This window comes from Trifolium pratense, linkage group LG2, assembly GCF_020283565.1.
Source record: "Trifolium pratense cultivar HEN17-A07 linkage group LG2, ARS_RC_1.1, whole genome shotgun sequence".
NCBI classification, from domain to species: Eukaryota; Viridiplantae; Streptophyta; class Magnoliopsida; order Fabales; family Fabaceae; genus Trifolium; species Trifolium pratense.
Genome location: NC_060060.1, coordinates 21135360 through 21155623, shown reverse-complemented (window position 1 = coordinate 21155623; position 20264 = coordinate 21135360). Strand labels below are relative to the sequence as shown.

The following is a 20264-nucleotide window of genomic DNA, read 5'->3' as shown; positions in this document are numbered from 1 at the left end:
TTCAATCCATCAACAAGACAAAAAATTTCATGCACTTTAGCATAAAGTGATGTTTCCCATTAAGCTTCTAATCGACACAAATTCATGCACGAGTGGCAAAAGATTCATCACTTTTCTTTTCTCACTTTTTCTTATAGTGATGATGATTTTAACTGTTTGTTTGCTTCCTTGTATACATATTAGCCTCACTTAGAAAGAGATAAGAAAAAAAAAAGAGTGAAATTGATTAGAATTATTGGTTAGGCAAAAATAAAGTAATACTAAGAATAAGTTTAAAGAGATGTGAGAAATAGACATGACTATTTTGTGGTGGTCTCATTGTCACCCACTTCAATTTGTTCTAATCAAATCAAATATGGGTTTTGTCACATATTTTGAGAACATTTCTAATCTCATAATTGGATAATTATACGCATTATTAGCAGAAACAAATCCTTGTTTGGGGGTCAATTTTATGTCAAACATGGGTGACAAACTTTTGTTTTTTTAACACCTTTCTTTTCCAAGGGAATTGATTTGATGAATTACATATACAACTCAAATAATTATGCATGACCTTGCCACTTGTTTGAACCATATACGTAATAAATCTATAAATCCTAAGACTTGAAGCCGGCAAATTCTAGTATATTTTTTTTGGTTTTTCACCACCAGTTTAATCTGGTTCGGGGGTCAGTTCTGGCATCAAGTGGTTCCAGTCCCCTCCTGATCGCAGTTGCGGGGGATCGAACCGTGACCCTCTCTACCAAATTCAACGCCAATCACCATTGAACCAACTAACGATTGGTGGCAAATTTTAGTATATACACACACATGATAGCAATATTACTATTATATATAGCCAATATCTATTAAATAATTCATCTAACATATCCTACCAAGTGTCAATGTCGATATTATTAAACTGAATATTTTTACTCGAATTCCAATTTTAAATATCACAATTGCGTGTGTAAATTTCAATGACAACCCTACCAAGTAATAATCATAGCAACGACAACCCTTTTTAATATATATAAGAATGGCAACATAGTTTTGGTCTAACAATATTGGACGGTAGAGAAAAGGCCAAACACAAAATTCCCCATGTGAATATTCATATTTGATATTTTATTTGTTTATAGTTCAGATAATTTGGTATGTGATTTAAAATTAAAAACATTTGTTAGATTGAAGGGTGTTTTAAGTAGTTTATATGTTCTCTGTGGGGGTATAAGTATAGTTATGGGCATGAAGTAAAATCCCCGCGAGTGAGATTGGTTCAAGCCCAACATGATATGCAAGGTGTACATGGGAACTGCTCATACTTTTCTACTTCTATCTACTCTAGTAGTTCAATAAAATTGATTGTTATCAGTGGATCGTTAGTTCGTTCAGTGGTGATTGACATTGAACTTGATAGGAAGAATTACGGTTCGATCTCCCACAACTGCGATCGGGACGGAGCTGAAACCACTTAATCAATGTTTTAAGAACCGGACCGGAGGTCGAACCGTTGTGGCTACTGGTTCAAGGGTCAACCGGTCGGACCGGTTCAATCGTTATTAAACCGTTTATATTGAACCGTTCATATAACAATCTTATTTCACAACTAATAAACAAATTAATAAAGTAACATTAACAAAATAGAAAATTTAGAAACTTAAAATAAAGAAATCATAAATCCAAAATGCATAATTTATACCAAATAATTATACATAAATTCGAAATTCATAATTCATATAAATTGTTAAACTTTAAATTGGACAAAATCATATAAACTTTACATAATCATATAAACTTAAAATTGTTTGTTAAGAATTAAGAATATATTATACAATTAAGGCAAATATCAAGATATCAATGAATGCATATTAATGCATATCAATAAGGTAGACATGTAAACAATGCTGGTCAATGCATATCAAAAAAGTATATCAATTATATTAAAGGCAAATGCTAAACAGTGCCCTGGGGCACTGTTTAAGAAACACTAAAGTGAATGGGTCCCACTTATTTTGCCTTGATTGAAGAGAGATGCAGATAAATGTTAATTAAAATATATTAAAAGAATATGTAACGCTCATCTCTTTCTTTTTACTGGTACTGTTTTTCTCTTTCCACCTTTCATACCAACTTACAAGGCAACAATTATGAACGAAGCAAGGATTTTCCAGCAACTCATCAAGCTTGTTAATAGCCATTTATTTCTCCATTTTCTCAGTCATGACTCTCCGGTGTGGCGATTCTCCGGTTTTCCGGTGATTAGTTCATTTTTTCACAGATAAGCTCCGAGTGACAATAGATCTGGCTAATCCATTGTTTGTGCATGTCGCCGACAACCACCTTGCTTGTCGGCCGGAATTTCGCTGCCGTCTCGCCGGTGAAGCTGTTTTTCCCCATTTTCAATTTAATCTCTTCTCTACGAAATTTTTTTTTTTTTTTTTTAGTTTTCAAAAGATTCCGAACCGGCCGGTTTTTTCAAACCGCCCCCGGTTCACCGGTTCGAACGGTTCCGGACGGTTCGTACCGGTTTCAAGCGGTTTTTTTCCGGTTCTGCAGACTACCGGTTCTCAACACTAGCCCGGACCGCTGCTGTGTCCGGTTCCCGGTTGAACCGGTTGAACCGGCCGGTCCGGTCCGGTTCTTAAAACATTGCACTTAATACCAGAATTGACCCCCGAACCAGATTAAACTGGTGGTGAAAGCAAAAAAAAAAATGATTGGTACAAAATTTACTAATTTGTCCTTATCTGTTTTAATAATATTCCAAACTTTATATCCTTCATTATGATTTTACTTTATTAATAAGATATTGCATAAAAAAAGGAATCTATGTATAAAAATAAAAACAAAACAAAAAAAATAAATAAAAAGATCATAGAAAGTTTAGTAAAAAAATTATAGAAAAGAACAGAAACAATAAAAAAATTATATTAAGAATAAAATGAATATTCATAAAAATAGGAACACAAAAATTATAGAAAGAATAAGCATAAAAATAGGAACACAGAAATATAAACAATTTTACTACATAGTTTACTAATTTGTTCTTATCAGTTTTAATAATATTCCAAAATTTCTACCATCTATGTAAACATTTTTGTGTAACAGAATGTCATTAAAAGGGTAACAATGTAATTTGTTACAAAGTTAAATGATCAATTACTTAAAAATACTAAAAGGACCAACTTGATACTCAAAAAAATTAAAAGAACAAATTTGTTTTTTTTTTCTTTTTTTTTTTTTAAAATTTTGGGCAAAAGAACAAATTTGTTTATAAACGTTAAACTTAAATAATTCTAAGATACATTTCACCTTTCTAATAAAATACTAGTAACTTATTACATCTCAATTTTTTTGGCAAAAACTTTATTAAGAGTATTTTTGTTCATATTTAATATTCCCATAATCCTTTCGAACTTTTATTTTTTATTTTTTTATAATCCTTTCAAACTTTCATTTTTAATAACTTTTACCTCAATATTTAATATTTCTCTTACTAATTAAGTACATGAAAGCTAGGGACTTGGCTAAGGCTCCCTCAATTTTTACAAAAGGTTTGTTTATGTCTAGCTTTCAAATTTTTGATGAAAATTATTATAAAAAAGTTGCACATTTGGTGATGGAATTATATATGTCTTCATTTTTTTTAAAAAAAAAGTTAAATATAAAAAGACTTATAAAACTTTTGCAAAAGATGAATCCTTAAAAAATGAGTCGACCTTTTGATGATTTGATCTATACCAGTGTGATAAGTTTTGTTAAAATTCTAAATGGTTAATGAGAAAAACGCTTCTTTGATGGCCTTAGCTATGTACTTTTCCTTCCTTAGTTTGGCCTTGGATTATTTGGGTGAACATTTTGTGCTTATGAAATAAATACTTATAAATTTTGCGCTTAGGAAGTGGTTTGTTGATTATCCTTGCAAAATGTGAAGGTGTCTAATAGTATTTGTGCCATATTGTATGATATAATTTATGACAAATTAGATTATCATTTGTTAATAACATTTTCACAACTGTGCTGTTTTCAATATTATTGTGTCATTCTGATTATGACATATTACTTTCGCAGCTGCATTGTGTGTACTGTCATATTTTCCATGGTGATTCCAATTTCATTCAGGGAAGAAACGATTCAGATTGAACACTGATTATAGACCAAATTATGGTCTGTGAAAGTAAATGCTAAAATTCCAAGTTCATTCATGATGAGAAATGCAGAAGCAGGAGATGAAAGACAATGTAATAATGGTCTGTTCAACAAAGAGACCAAATGATGGCAACATGTTTTTTGAAAATGGCAACATGTTTGGAAGAGACCAAATGATGGCAACATGTTTTTTAAAAATGGCTTTGCATGTTCTTTGGTTTGTTTGGTTGTGTAAGAATGCATGGCTATTATTATAGGAGATTTATAGATCAATTACTATTTACTATTAATTAAAAATGTTTTTAAATAAGAAATAAACCTGACCGTTACTGGTTTAAACGGATGAGATAAAGTCACACAAAAGATACATGAGTTTTGATTACTTGCATCACAAGTTCGCAATCAGTAAACCCTCAAATACCTTCCTTCATTGTGGCACCCATAATATCATTCACCGGTATTCCAATCGAACGCCAATGTCCACAATGAAGAGAAAGTTACACTCTCTTAAATCTGAAAAACAATCGCTTTCTTCCGCATGATTCAATTACATTTACCGGACGAGTGTTGTTAATGAATGAGGTGGTAAAGCTCAGGAGAAAGGAACATGGATGATTCAATTACAAAGAGGATTTGTTATTTTTGATTTTTTATCTGCTATCATATAATCAAAATCACAAAGCACATATATGACATGACACAGATATCCTAAACACTAACATGAGTTTTTGTGGCTACACTAATACCAAGGTTGATTGAATGCCAAGAAGTTTCTGTCAAGAGATTATCAAAAACCTCAGGTCAAGCAAGGAGTTGAAGAATTTAAGAATGAGGTCAAGTTAATTGCCAAGCTTCAAAATAGAAAGTTTATCCTAATACCTTCATAAATCTCATTTGTAAATGCAAAATAATACATTCCCTTCAAATGTGATTTGCATTAATATATCCAGCTAATGAAATCATCATAAAACCATATATAGCAGGCATATTAAATGTTGTCAGGCCTAACAGGCCATGCCTATGGTTCATGGATAAGATATCAAATATAGAACAAATTAAAAAACATGATTCAACTTATGAGTGGCATAGCTGCAAACCCTCTCCAACTACAAAGCAACTATTATGAATAAAGACTCAAAAAACTCCCAAAATCTCGGAAACGGATTTGATGCTGTAACAGATCTGCACCGTCCGATCTGAATTGATGGTTCAGATTGTTTAATTTAAAAAACTGTGTTTGAAATGTGTACCGTCCGGTCATAAATGAATGGTCCAGATTAACTACAGCAGGAAACTGTGTTAAAAATTTACTGTAGGGAATCCAGGTCCCAACATCTCCTGCTACCAGGGAACTGAAGGTTACTTCATACAGTACTTGTAATTTGGATGTATAGTGTATACTCCTTAAGTCATTTCCTTAAGCCAAAAGTATTATTGCATCAACCAGACCTCATACATTTACTACTCTCCACTCCACTGAATTTAGAAGAACAGGAAAAATATAACATTAAAACTATGTTGTTATATGACACTAATTGAAGTTATCAAGGGTATGGAAACAAAGTATGCAGAGAAACCGTGGTTGCACTCTATGACACTTTACTCAACCATTTCAGTTAGTCCCTCCATAGGTATCCCTTTTTGAGCCATCAGCTCGGAAACCAGTTCTGATATCAATTGCTAAGTACATAAGCACTTGGTCAACCATCCCTTAAAAGTTAGATATCAAGTGGGACAACCCATATACAGCAGACATATTAAATGTCCCACTCCCTTCTAATCTACTTTGCATTAAACCAGCTACGGAAATCATCATAAAACCATATATAGCAGACATATTAAATGTTGTTAGGCCTAACATGCATATGGTCCATGGATAAGATATCAAATCTAGAACAAATTTAATAACATCAAGATTCGGCTTATGAGTAGGATAGCTGCAAACCCTCTCCCACTACAAAGCAATTATTGTGAATAAAGAATCAAAAACTCCAACCTCCCCTGATAGCAGTGCAAGGTTAGAGAATAAAATTTGAAAACTTTCACTAAAGAAACTATGATGGTGAACTGAAGCTTGCTTCATACGGTACATGTATATATGACACTAGTTGAAGTTATCAAGGGTATGTAAACAAGTATGCAGATAAATACCATTACCATTACCAAACCAATTGCTAAGGCCAAATCATTAATGTGTTATGCACTATCAAGAAAGGACACTCCTCTAATTAGGCGTGTCCTAGTGTCGGACAAGCGATGGTGTCCGACAGTGACACTTACGATTACATTGAATTATCTCATTTCTCAAATTATTATCGGTGTCGACGTGTCGGTGTCTAGTGTCAGTTTGTATCCGTGCTTCAAATGCACATGAAATTCAAACACAACTTTCACAAAACCAAAGATCTTACACAAGTTAAGCTGTTAATTCATAATGCACATGACATTAAAGCAATACAGTTATCACATTTACAAAAACTCAATTTCAATTCGAAATCTCAATTCTTAACACAGCTATCAACACAAGTCAATCACCATGAAAACCTACCTAATTACATCAATTAACACTAAAAGATACCTTAAAGATCATATTCTTCTTCTTCTTCTATTCAACATTGACATGAACCACCACATCATCATCTTCTTGGTAACGTTCCTCTTCATCCTTGATTTTAGGAACAACAATGTTGAGCACATGATCATCACTAACATGAGCTTTAGTCTGATAAATGTTGTAATGTTTCCCAGTTAAATCATGTCCATGTCCATTTCCATTAATGGTAAACCTAAGTGAGTTGTGATCGACACGGATCTTGACATCTTCTTTACGGAGTCCAGGCACATATTAACGAACAGTGAGAGAGTTTTCGGTCTCGTTAACTTCATAGTAACGTTTGATTAACTGATTCACATTGTTCACGAGTTGGCTCCAGATTCTTGAAAAAAGATTGTTGTTCTGAGCCATGGTTTTGGGATTTAGGGTTTCGGAGTAACGAATTGGAGTGAGTTTGTGAGTGAGTGAGTGAGGGGATAGATAGATAGATATTTATATGAGGAAGAAGGTACCGCGCAAACTTATTTTGACGATTTTGCAAACCCAATTTCATATTTTTACATTTATAATGTTAACTACTTTCTAATTTAACTTACAAGTTTCTAATTCTCAATAAAAATTTGTTAAAAAAAAAAAATCTTATTCATATATTATTAACCCTCTGGTTCTCAAAGGAAGTGGTCCAGTAATCTAATATTCGGTCGATCGGAAGATAAACAAAGTTTGACGAAGAATTGTTTCCACCAGAAATCGAATTCATATTCTTCTGAACGATTCGTCTGAGAAGACCACGAGTGCGTTTGATTCGTAAAACAACAATGACTATGCAGAACAGTACATGGCAAAACAAGATATTACAGCACATGACAAAACTGTACCAAAAAGATATAGGACGATAATATTTTTATATTCGAAAATAAAATGGGTATTTTCGTATTTTTTATAGTTGTACTGTAGACAAAAAGTTGTCTTGCGGTTCAACGAGGGACAAAAATTCTTGTTTTTGTCCTGTCCTTTGCTACCTAATTTGTCCAGTCCCATAACCGGTTTTAAATCAAACAGGGTACAAAAAAGTTGTTTAGTCCGGTCCCTTGTCTTTTAGCAGATCGTTTGATGCCAAAATTGATCCCCAAACCAGATTATAGGCGGTCAAACGAACCGAATACTATGGTAAAAACTAAAATAAAAAAAAGTAGTACCTGATTTTATAGGATATACTCTGACTTAGTAGGATACTCTAGAACAGTACCTGACTTTATAAATATTTTAAAAAAATCTTTATCTCTATCAAATTTTATTCTTAGTCCTTTTAAATATATACTAGGGACTATAAATTAATAGTTAGTGCATAAAATTAGAAAAAAGTTATAAAGCCTAATTATTTTAATTGATCATAAATGATTAAATATATGGACTATAGATGATTATTGCCTCTGGTACTATAAATATTTCACTTTTTAGATTCGAATAGATGTATTTAGACAATAACACCGAGGAGATTCTTGAAGCGCTTCAACCTCTTACCCAACAACTTCAAAGTTTAGGTGTGGGAGGATATACAGGTGAACGTTTCCCACAACGGATGTCTAGTCCACACTTGAAATAACTAAATGTCCTAAGTTGTCTGGCTTGCCTTGCCTTCCATCTTTGAATGATATGCGCATACGAGGACAATGCACCCAAAGTCTACTAAATTCAATTCATAAACATCATATATAGTCTTGAATCCATTCGGTTTGCCGATAATGAAGAGTTAATTTACTAAGTGAAGGTGTCTAAATTTCCAAGTTCATTCATGTTGAGAAATGCAGAAGCATGAGATGAAAGACAATGTAATGGTCTGTTCAACAATGAGAATCTAACATGAAATGAACAGTTTGGAAGAGACCAAATGATGGCATGTCAAATCCTTTTTTATTTCATGCAATGCTCGTTTTAGCAAAATTTTATATCTATAAATTCCCAATTTAATCTGAATAAGGAACATGTTTTTTGAGAGTGGTTTTGCATGTTCTTTGGGTTGTGTTCTGTTTTAGTAACTTTAAACTAGTGTAAGAATACATCTTATTTTCTAATTTTGTACTTTCTGTTATCTACTAGGCCTTCATTGCCAGTATAATCTATTTGATATAGACATGTTCAAACAGTGTAGATTGGTTATTATGAGATTTAATTAACATTCAATCAATGCTATGAAAGTACAATTTGAATGCTACAAACAAGGTTTCATAGAAAGACAAGAATCTGCAAAATACAACTACAACCAAACAAAAGATACATACATGGTTACATTTTTTATTACTTGCATCACAGCCCTTTTAGACCCTCAAATACCTTCGTTCACAAATCTCGCATGACATTCATAATATCATTCACCGGTATTCCAAATGAATGCCAATGTCCACAATGAAGAGAGAGTTATACTCTCTTAAATCTTCACAATAACCGCTTTCTTCCGCATGATTCAATTACATTTACCGGACGAGTGTTGTTAATGAATGAGGTGGTAAAGCTCAGGAGAAAGGAACATGGATGTACTAGACAAAGAGGATTTGATAGTGTTTACAGGGTAGGTTATTTTTGGTTTTTATCTGTTATCATATAATCAAAATCACAAAGCACATTATATGACATGACACACATATCCTAAACACTAACATGAGTTTTTGTGGCTACACTAATACCAAGGTTGATTGAATGCCAAGAAGTTTCTGTCAAGAGATTATCAAAAACCTCAGGCCAAGGAGTTGAAAAATTTAAGAATGAGGTCAAGTTAATTGCCAAGCTTCAAAGTAGAAAGTTTAACATAATCTGCATCATGACAATTGTTAGCGTGAGAAAGTTTATCTTTCTATGCTTATGGTCCATGGATATGATATCAAAATAGAACAAATTAATCAAGATGATTCAACTAATGAGTGGCAATGCTGAAAACCCTGTCCCACTACAAAGCAACTATTATGAATAAAGACTCAAAAACTTCCAACATCTCCTGCTACCAGGGAACTGATGAAGCTTACTTCATACAGTAAGCGTAATTTGGATGTATAGTGTATACTCCTTAAGTCCTTTCCGTAATCAACCAGACCTCATACATTTACTATTCTCCAATGAATTTAGAAGAACAGGGAAAATATAAAATGAAAACTATATGACACTAATTGAAGTTATCAAGGGTATGGAAACAACAGCCGCTGCACTCTACGACACTTTACTTGACCATTTCAGTTAGACCCTCCATAGGTATCCCTTTTTGAGCCATCAGCTCGGCAACCAGTTCCGATATCAATTGCATAGTACATAAGCACTTGGTCAACCATCCCTTAAAAGTTAGATATCAAGTGGGATGATCCATATATAGCAGATATATTAAATGTCCCACTCCCTTCCAATCTACTTTGCATTAATCCAGCTACGGAAATCATCATAAAACCATATATATCAGACATATTAAATGTTGTTAGGCCTAACATGCCTATATGGTCCATGGATAAGATATAAAACCTAGAACAAATTTAATAACATCAAGATTCAGCTTATGAGTGGCATAGCTGCAAACCCTCTCCCACTACAAAGCAATTATTATGAATAAAGAATCAAAAACTCCAACCTCCCCTGATAGCAGTGCAAGGTTAGAGAATACAATTTGAAAACTTTCTCTAAAGAAACTATGATGGTGAACTGAAGCTTGCTTCACACGGTACTTGTATATATGACACTAGTTGAAGTTATCAAGGGTATGGAAACAAGTATGGAGAGAAATACCATTACCATTACCAAATCAATTGCTGAGGCCAAATCCTTAATGTGTTATGCAATATCAAGAAAGGATACTCCTCGTATTAGGTGTGTCACATTGTCAGACAAGCATTGGTGTGTCAGACAAGCGTTGGTGTCCGACACTGACACTTACAAGTACATTGAATTATCTCATTTCTCAAATTATTATCGGTGTCGACGTGTCAAGTGTCTGTTACATTGAATTATCTCATTTCTCAAATTATTATCGATGTCGACGTGTCAGTGTCTGTTATATTGAATTATCTCATTTCTCAAATTATTATCGGTGTCAACGTGTTAGTGTATCAGTACTTCAAATGCACATGAAATTCAAACACAACTTTCCCAAAACCAAAGATCTTACACAAGTTAAGCCGTTAATTCATCATACACATGACATTAAAGCAATACAATATCACATTTACAAAAAGTTCAATTTGAATTTGAAGTCTCAATGCTTAACACAGCTATCAACACAAGTCAGTCACAATTTAAAACCTACATACTTACATCAATTAACCCTAAAAAATACCTCAAAGATCATATTCTTCATCTTCTACTACTCAACATTGACATCAATCACCACATAGTGACTTTCCTCTCCCTCATTCTTGATTTTAGGAACAACGATGTTGACCTCATGATCATCATTCACAACAACTTTAGTATGATGAATGTCGTAATGTTTCCCTGTTAAATCATATGCAGCACTGAAATTAACACCATCGCCATTTTCGTCAATGGTGTTAACGGCAAAAGCAAGTGAGTTGTGATCGACGGCGATTTGGACATCTTCCAGTCTCGTTGACTTCATAGTAGCGTTTGATTATTTATTGTTATGGTGATTATTATATAGACCTCAGATACACTGATCCAATTAAGATTTATAATGTCATACAAACAACAGCAATATAAAGATAGGCATAATGTTACAACTGAAGGGCATTCATATTACATAAGCTTCATCAAAAACCTTCTAGTATGTCGTAAAGCCTCGTCGAAACCTTCTATTTCTGAGTGACTCTGAATCAAACTTTGGACACCTCACAATTTCCAATATCTTAAGAGAATGCAACTCTTGTATTACTTCATCTGTCAATGGCTTGAGGTTCTCGCAGTCCGTGATATGTATTTCACGGATAGCATTAAGGTAAATGAGTTCAATTGGGAGTTGCTCAAGTTTGAATAGCCCGTAAATGTCTAATATCTTTAGAGATGTGAGGTTCCGTAGCATCCCATCTGGAAAGCAAGTTAGATCTTCATTATCTTTGAATCGAAGTGATTCAAGACTATCGAGTTTATGAATTGAACTTACCAAATCTTGGTTGCATTTCCCTTCTATACGCAAATCATTGAGATACGGAAGGCAAGGCAAGCCTAAAAGTTTAGGACATTCGGTAATTTGAAGTCTTGAAAGACACGGAAACATGTTTTCTTTATCCTCCCTTGATAACCTTACCAGATTTGGCAGCTCTACGAGTACTAGAACTGCTAATTTAACGAAACATACAACTCCACCATCACATGGCTCCTCATCTACATATATTACATGACTCATGTTCAATATTCTTAGATCCTTTAGAGAAGGTAGTTTTCCCAACAATGGAAGGTGTAAACAACTTTTGCAATCCATTAGTTGTAGAAAAGTTAAATTTTCCAAAGAAGGACTAGACATCCATGGTGGGAAATAGGAACCGGTATATCCTTGCACACCTAAAGTTTGAAGTTGTTGAGTCTGAGGTTGAAGCACTTCAAGAATCTCCTCAACATTTTCTTGTAAATTGGACTCTTCATCTCTCTCCCATGACAGTCGCAATTGCTTTAAGTTCTTACTCGACATATTGGCTTCTTTGGCATTCATTACACTGTTAACTCTCTCCAAGTGCCTAATATAAAGATCTCCTTTAAGGTTTAGGTGTCCTAATTCTTCCAAAAAAAACCCTTTCTTTGTGTCGACTATATACAAAGTTAAAGTTTTCAACAAAGTCAACTTCCTTATCATGGGGGGCAAGCTTGATAATGAGTAGCAGTTGGTCAAATATATGCTTTGTAGAGCTTTCAATTCTGTCAATCTATTAGGTAAGTTAAGCAGATGATAACAATTGTCTAACTTCAAAATCTGCAAGTTCCACAACTTACATATCGATTTTGGAAGAGTTTTGAACTTACCATCAGATAAATTCAAGTATCTTAGATATTTTAAACAACCAATTGAAGATGACAACTTTGTTCTTCTTTCGAAGTCAAGCACTCGTAAAGAATAACATTTCAATACATGAGGTGAAAGTTGGTCAACATGCTTTAAACACGTCTTTAATGATTTCACATTCGCCAACCGAACTGAACTGACATCCCTTAAGGATTTCCTCCTATAAATTGAGAGGTGGCGAATTCTTTCAGATGTACTAGGTACATTGTTGTCATCCGTAATGGAGCATACTTCTTCTGCAACAGATTGAGCAAGATCATGAACAAGATCATGCATTTTGAAACTTTTAATTTTTCCAAATTCATCAATCTCAATATCTTGAAAAAATGATCTCCAATACAATTCATTCCACACCTCATTGCCAATATCCTCCTCTTCCAACTTTTCAACGGATGAAATAAATCCATGAGCCATCCACAGTTCTATTAGAAAGTGTTTGCTTATTATATTATCTTTGGGAAATAGCGCACATAAGGAAAAACACTGTCTCAATTTTACGGGCAAATTCAAATAACTTAATCTCAACGCAGCCATGACAGAATTCTCACCTTGTAAACTCCATAGCTTACTTTCCTTGACATGGAGCCACTCTTTTTCCTCTCTTTTGAAACGCAAGAGACTTCCCAGTGTTATTGCCGCAAGTGGAACTCCCGCACACTTTTTTACTATCTCATTCCCTATGACCATAAGGTTTGCACATTCTTTCTCATTTGGTCCAAAGGCTCGTTGTTTAAACAATTTCAAACAATCATCGTCAGATAGCTTTGATAAATAATAAGCAGACACGGTTCCCATAATTGCTGCTACCTTTGGAAGACGAGTAGTTACCAAAACTGAAGCACCCTTGCCTCCACAAGCCAATACAAATTTTAACCTCTGCCAATTCTCTTGTTCATCATCCCATAAATCGTCCAACACTAGCAAATACCTTTTTCCATTTAGCAAATCTAAAAGTTTTCTCTGCAATGGCTCTAGATCCAAATCCTCACAGGCATGTCCTGATGCTGATTCAATGATAGGTTTTGTCATTCTCTTCAAGCTGAAATCTTCAGAAACACACACCCAAATTCTTAGCTCATAGTGGTTGATTACTCTCTCATGATTAAAGATAAGTTGTGCAAGTGTTGTTTTCCCAAGTCCACCTAGACCAACTATTGGATAGACTGATAAATCCTCAAAAGCATAAGCATCGTCAACCAGAAAGTCTACAATTTTATCCTTATCTTCATTTCTGCCATAAATTTGAGGTTGAGTAATGATTGAGGTAGTTTGTCGCCAATCGAATACTCCGCTTCTCTTCTCTCTTACTATCTCAGTCAAATGAAACTTACCCCTTTCTTCAGCTATTTCGTCCAATCTCTCCCTTATCCTTTTCATTTTCTTAGCAATTTTGTAACGGAAAGCAACTTGGTTACGTTTTAAAGAAGATATGCAAGAGCTTTGTACCTTGTGTGATGGTCCACAGTTGAATCCTCCATGCTCCAACTCCAATGCTTCAGTAGCACACTCGTCCAAGATGTCATCGAGGACATGGGCAGCATCTTTGAGCTTAAGCAACCAATCCTTGATAGCTCTGTTAGTGAATTGCTTCTCTTCAGCATCTTCAAGTGTAGCTTTGATTGTAGTTAGCAAGCTGGCAAGACTTTTGAAGTCTTGTTCAAAATTCAGAAATATGGCAATCTCCTTATGAATGAGTGAGCTCAAATTGTGAAGCACAAGTTCAAGCACAGCCTCAGCCATCTTCCAAGTTATAAATTATAGTCACAAAATGAATATGCAGAAAGAAAAGTATGTTGAGTTGAGAAATTTGCAGCAATGGTTGTTTGAAATTGGAAGATTATCAAGATGAAAAAAAAGAGTGGATGGAAAAGCTTAGCTTAGATTTGCAAAGTCAACAAGGGACCCACACAATACTACTAATGGATACACCCATTCTTTTTCTTTACATATTAACACACAAAGAACAAACACAAAAATATCTAACAAATAATTAATCAATCAACCATGGTCCATGTAGAAACAATAACCAAAGAAGAACAAAGCAATAAAAGAAGCATGAAGAAACTCCTTCTAATACTAAACTCAGTCCTCTTAGCCATAGGAACATGCGGCGGACCACTAGTAATGCGTCTATACTTCATCCACGGCGGTAAACGTGTATGGCTCTCAAGCTTCCTTGAAACATCTGCCTTCCCAATCATTCTCATTCCCATAACCATTTCTTACATCCACAACGGTTACCGTTACAGTAACAATAATAACCGCTTTGTCTCGATGAAATTACCTATATTTTGCGCCTCAGCTCTCATTGGAATCTTAACTGGTCTTGATGATTACCTTTATGCCTGTGGTATAAAGCGTCTACCGGTTTCAACTTCATCGTTAATTCAATCCTCACACTTAGCATTCACAGCTGTTTTTGCTTTTATTCTTGTGAAGCATAAGTTCACAGAGTATTCGGTTAACTCAATTGTTTTGTTGACGCTCGGAAGTGTTGTTTTGGCTTTGAATTCCAAAGGTGGCGATCGACTTGTTGGTGAATCGACTAAGGAGTATATTATTGGTTTTGTTATGATACTTGCTTCTGCTGCTTTGTATGGATTTGTTTTGCCTTTGTTGGAGCTAGTTTACAAGAAGAGTAAACAAGTGATTACTTATTCTCTAGTTATGGAAATTCAGTTTGTTATGTGCTTCTTTGCTACTTTGTTTTGCCTTGTTGGGATGTTTATAGACAATGATTTTAAGGTCAGTTTTCTCTCCCCAACTCAGTCTTTTCTATTCTTTTCAGATATCAGATATTAGATTTTTACCATTGTTTAGTGTGATTAATCTTATTGGTGGCTAATTATGTGGAGCATACAAAGTGTTTTCTTCACTTTTAACCGTTTTTTGTTCATATATGCATGAGCCAGTACTGGTTTAAATTATTTTATTTATTTACACTCCAATTGTCATTATTTTCAAACTCTATAAGGATTTGCACTTTTGGTCCCTAACTATCACAGACTTGCAGTTTTGGCCACCTGACCAATGCACATGTGACAAGTGACTCACATGCCATGTTAGCCTGTCTTGTCATGTGGCAAGTTTCGCTGACGTGGCATATGAGTCATTGTCCACATGGTAAGATTAAGATATGTTGACGTGCCATGTGAGTCATTGTCCACATGGCAATACATACTTACTGGACATGTGAGTCACTTGTCACATGTGCATTGACTTGGTCAAAATCAGAGGGGTCATCCTTTTGGAAAAGGGCTAAAGTTTGGGGGCCGAAATGGAAAGTTTGTGAAAGTTAGACGGCCAAAACTGCTACTATGAAAGTTAAAGGGTCAAAATTTCAAGTTTGTGAAAGTTTTACGCATGCATCCTATCATAATTCACTGTGGGGTCATCCTTAAGGAACATTTTAAATGGGCGTTGTGATTTTTGCAGGTTATTCCAAGGGAAGCAAGGGATTTTAAACTAGGAGAAACAAAGTACTATATTGTGTTAGTGTGGAGTGCTATAATGTGGCAATTTTTCTTCTTAGGAGCTATTGGTGTTATCTTTTGTTCCTCATCTTTGTTGTCTGGCATTATAATTGCTGCATTTCTTCCCGTAACTGAAATCTTAGCTGTTATTGTCTATAAAGAGAAATTTCAAGCTGAGAAAGGGATTGCTTTGGTGCTATCTCTTTGGGGCTTTGTGTCTTACTTTTATGATGAGATTAAAGAAGCAAGAAAAACAAAAAATAGAGAAACGGAACTTCCTCAAAGTCTTCATTCCAACACATGATTGCATGTATGATGTAACATTGGTTTCACTATCTAGTCCTACTTTTGAATAGTCAATATTGTAGGCTATATTTGTCCCACCAGCTTGAGGATCACTACAAAAAGTTTTTTTTTTTTTTTTTCATAATAAAAATTTAGGGTGAAGGGATAATGTCTCGGTCTATGTCAGAGAAAATCTTAAGGTTGAAAAAGTCCGGAGCACTAGAGGTGCTTGAATTGGAGCCTTTCGAATCAAGACCTGTCTTTTTACTACTAGAACAAACTCTTGAAATTAATTGTAAAAATGAGTGACTCTATGTCTTGGAAAACGAATTATGGACTTTACAAGGTGAGACTAAGTTACTTGAATTTGCCTGTAAAATTGAGACAATGTTTTGCGTTTTGTGCTCTTTTTCCCAAAGGTGAAATGATAAATAAGCAATTTCTGATTGAATTATGGATGGCTAATGGTTTTATTTCATCCAATGGAATGTTGGAAGCAGAGGATATTGGCAATGAGGTCTGGAATGAGTTATACCGGAGATCATTTTTTTGAGATATTATGATAGACGAATTTGGTAAAATTATAAATGAACTTGTTCGCGATCTAGCTCAATCTATTACAGAAGATATTTGGTGCATTACAAATGACAATGACATGCCGAGTATGTCGAAAGAAATCGTCATCTTTCGAATTATAGGTTGAAATCATTTGTGTAAGCATGCATTCCCCAACATGTTCAAGGATTCGCGACGCTACAACAAATATTCAATGTATGTTTAATGTGCGTCCTAGGACCCAAGATGCCAAATCAAAGAAACTCTTAATCTGGTTGTCCAATGTCAAATCATTGAAAACTTGTATAATGCAAGTGAATGTCGATGATGACAAGCTTTCACTTTATACATTTTTTATTACTTGCATCACAACCCTTAAACCCTCAAATACCTTCCTTCACAAATCTCGCGTGCATGGCACCCTTAATATCATTCACCGGTATTCCAATCGAACGCCAATTCGCTTTCTTCCGCATGATTCAATTACATTTACCGGACGAGTGTTGTTAATGAATGAGGTGGTAAAGCTCAGGAGAAAAGGAACATAGATGTACTAGACAAAGAGGATTTGATATCATATAATCAAAATCACAAAACACATATATATGACATGACACACATATCCTAAACACTAACATGAGTTTTTGTGGCTACACTAATACCAAGGTTGATTGAATGCCTAGAAGTTTCTGTCAAGAGATTATCAAAAACCTCAGGTCAAGCAAGGAGTTGAAGAATTTAAGAATGAGGTCAAGTTAATTGCCAAGCTTCAAACTAGAAAGTTTATCTGTCTATGCTTATGGTCCATGATATGATATCAAATATATGACAAATTAATCAACAACATGATTCAACTTATGAGTGGCTAAGCTGCAAACCCTCTCCCACAACATAGTAACTATTATGAATAAAGACTCAAAAACTCCCAACATCTCCTGATACCAGGGAACTGAAACTTACTTCATACGGTACTCGTAATTTGGATGTATAGTGTATACTCCTTAATTTCCCTAAGCCAAAAGTATTATTGCAACAACCAGACCTCATACATTTACTATTCTCCGATGAATTTGGAATAACAGGAAAAATTAACATGAAAACTATGTTATATGACACTATTTGAAGTTATCAAGGGTATGAAAACAAGTATGCAGGGAAACAGTGGCTGCACTATACGACACTTTACTCGACCTTTTCAGTTAGCCCCTCCATAGGTATCACTTGGTGAACCAACCATATCAGACATATTAAATGTCCCACTCCCTTCTAATCTACTAGCATTAATCCAGCTACGGAAATCATCATAAAACCATCTATAGCAGACATATTAAATATTGTTAGGCCTAACATGCCTATGGAGTATGGTCCATGGATAAGATATCAAATCTAGACAAATTTAATAACATCAAGATTCAGCTTATGAGTGGCATAGCTGCAAACCCTCTCCCACTACAAAGTAATTATTATGAATAAAATATTCAAAAACTCCAACCTCCCCTGCTACCAGTGCATGGTTAGAGAATAAAATTTGAAAACTTTCTCTAAAACAACTATGATGGGGAACTGAAGCTTGCTTCATACGGTACTTGTAATTTGGATGTATAGTGTATAATGCTTAAGTTCTTTCCTTAATCCAAAATTATGATTGCATCAATTAGGTGTCATCAAGGGTATGGAAACAAGTATGCAGAGAAACAGCGGCTGCACTCTACAACTCTTTGCTCGACCTTTTCAGTTAGCGCCTTTTGAGCCATCGGCTCGGCAACCAGTTCCGATATCAATTGATAAGTACATAAACACTTGGTGAAACCTACTCCCTTAAAACCTAGCTGCTATCAAGTGGGAGGAGCCAAGCATCCCATACTAGATGATAATCATAATCATATATATATTGATACCAATACCATTACCAAATCTATAATGTGTTATGCACTATCAAGAAAGGACACTCCTCTTATTAGGTGTGTCCCAGTGTCGTATAAGCGTTGGTGTCCGACACTAACACTTACAATTACATTGAATTATCTTATTTATGAAATTATTATCGGTGTCGACGTGTCAGTGTGCAGTGTCCGATACATTGAATTATGTCATTTCTGAAATTATTATCGGTGTCCACGTGTCGGTTTGTATCCGTGCTTCAAATGCACATGAAATTAAAACACAACTTTCACAAAACCAAAGATCTTACACAAGTTAAGCGGTTAATTCATCATGCACATGACATTAAAGCAATACAATTATCACATTTACATAAAGCTCAATTTCAATTTGAAGTCTCAATGCTTAACACAGCTAACAACAGTCAGCATGAAAACCTACCTAATTACATGAATTAACACTAAAAGATACCTCAAAGATCATATTCATCTTCTTCTTCTATTCAACATTGACATGAATCACCACATCTTCTTCTTGGTAACTTTCCTCTCCCTCGTTCTTGAAATTAGGAACAACGATGTTGAGCTCATGATCATGATTCACATGAGCTTTATAGTAGGAATCCCAATTTCATATTTAACATTTATAATATTGGAAAATATTAATACTACTTTATAATCTATCTATCTACTAGTTCTATAATCTACTTCATCTACTTCTATAATTACATTAGGCTCAAAGAACGCAACTTTGTGAAACTTAGGAGGCTAAAATTGTAATTTGTTAAATTTAGGGTCCAAAAATGCAATTAAGCCTAAAGCATATTATATACATGAGTTTAGTTCAAATTATAAGGGTTCAAATTAATAATGTAAAAAAATTTGATAAAAAATTGTTTTTACCAATATTTTTTTTTACACAGTCTATCAATATTATTAATAAATGCTAATTAGTGCTAAAAAATAGATTTTATATTTAAAATAACATATTCTTTTTTACATTTTTAAAAATTTGACTACATAAATTTAACTTTTTTATTTTTTGACTTAAAATTTTAAAATATTTTTATTATTTTATTTCTTTTTTTGAAAAAACTAAAATGAGATATATAAACACTACAGCCTTCCCAACCTGTCAAAAGAATGAGCCTGCAAGATAATGGTAAGTAGTAATATTTTATGGGTCATGTTAACATGTGCCCTAAGGGCACATGATAAGATACCTAAATATAGAAATTTAGCATTTAATGATACAAAATATTAAATGTTAAAAGAGTTGATTACACGATTTTCAAGAACATATTTCCACATTTGTCTCATTAAAATGTGCCTTAAGGGCACAAGTTAACATTTTCCTAATTTCTTAACTATGACATTTGTTAGCATTTTTCAAA

The 20264-nt window shown here is 34.2% G+C and overlaps 2 protein-coding genes across 2 annotated transcripts; one reads left to right on the top strand and one right to left on the bottom strand.

Annotated features, from left to right (window-relative positions):
- Positions 1 to 10847: 10847 nt before the first annotated feature.
- Positions 10848 to 14417, bottom strand: LOC123906771 (putative disease resistance protein RGA3). Its single transcript, XM_045956764.1, has 2 exons — positions 11404 to 14417; positions 10848 to 11209 (listed from the first exon to the last, which is right to left on the bottom strand). The coding sequence occupies exon 1, from the start codon at positions 14415 to 14417 to the stop codon at positions 11445 to 11447; it is 2973 nt and encodes a 990-aa protein (XP_045812720.1). The 3' UTR covers positions 10848 to 11209; positions 11404 to 11444.
- A 228-nt stretch (positions 14418 to 14645) lies between these two features.
- LOC123906773 (purine permease 1-like) lies at positions 14646 to 16801 on the top strand. The gene is made up of 2 exons (XM_045956765.1): positions 14646 to 15422; positions 16113 to 16801. The coding sequence occupies exons 1-2, from the start codon at positions 14682 to 14684 to the stop codon at positions 16452 to 16454; spliced, it is 1083 nt and encodes a 360-aa protein (XP_045812721.1). The 5' UTR covers positions 14646 to 14681; the 3' UTR covers positions 16455 to 16801.
- Positions 16802 to 20264: the final 3463 nt, after the last annotated feature.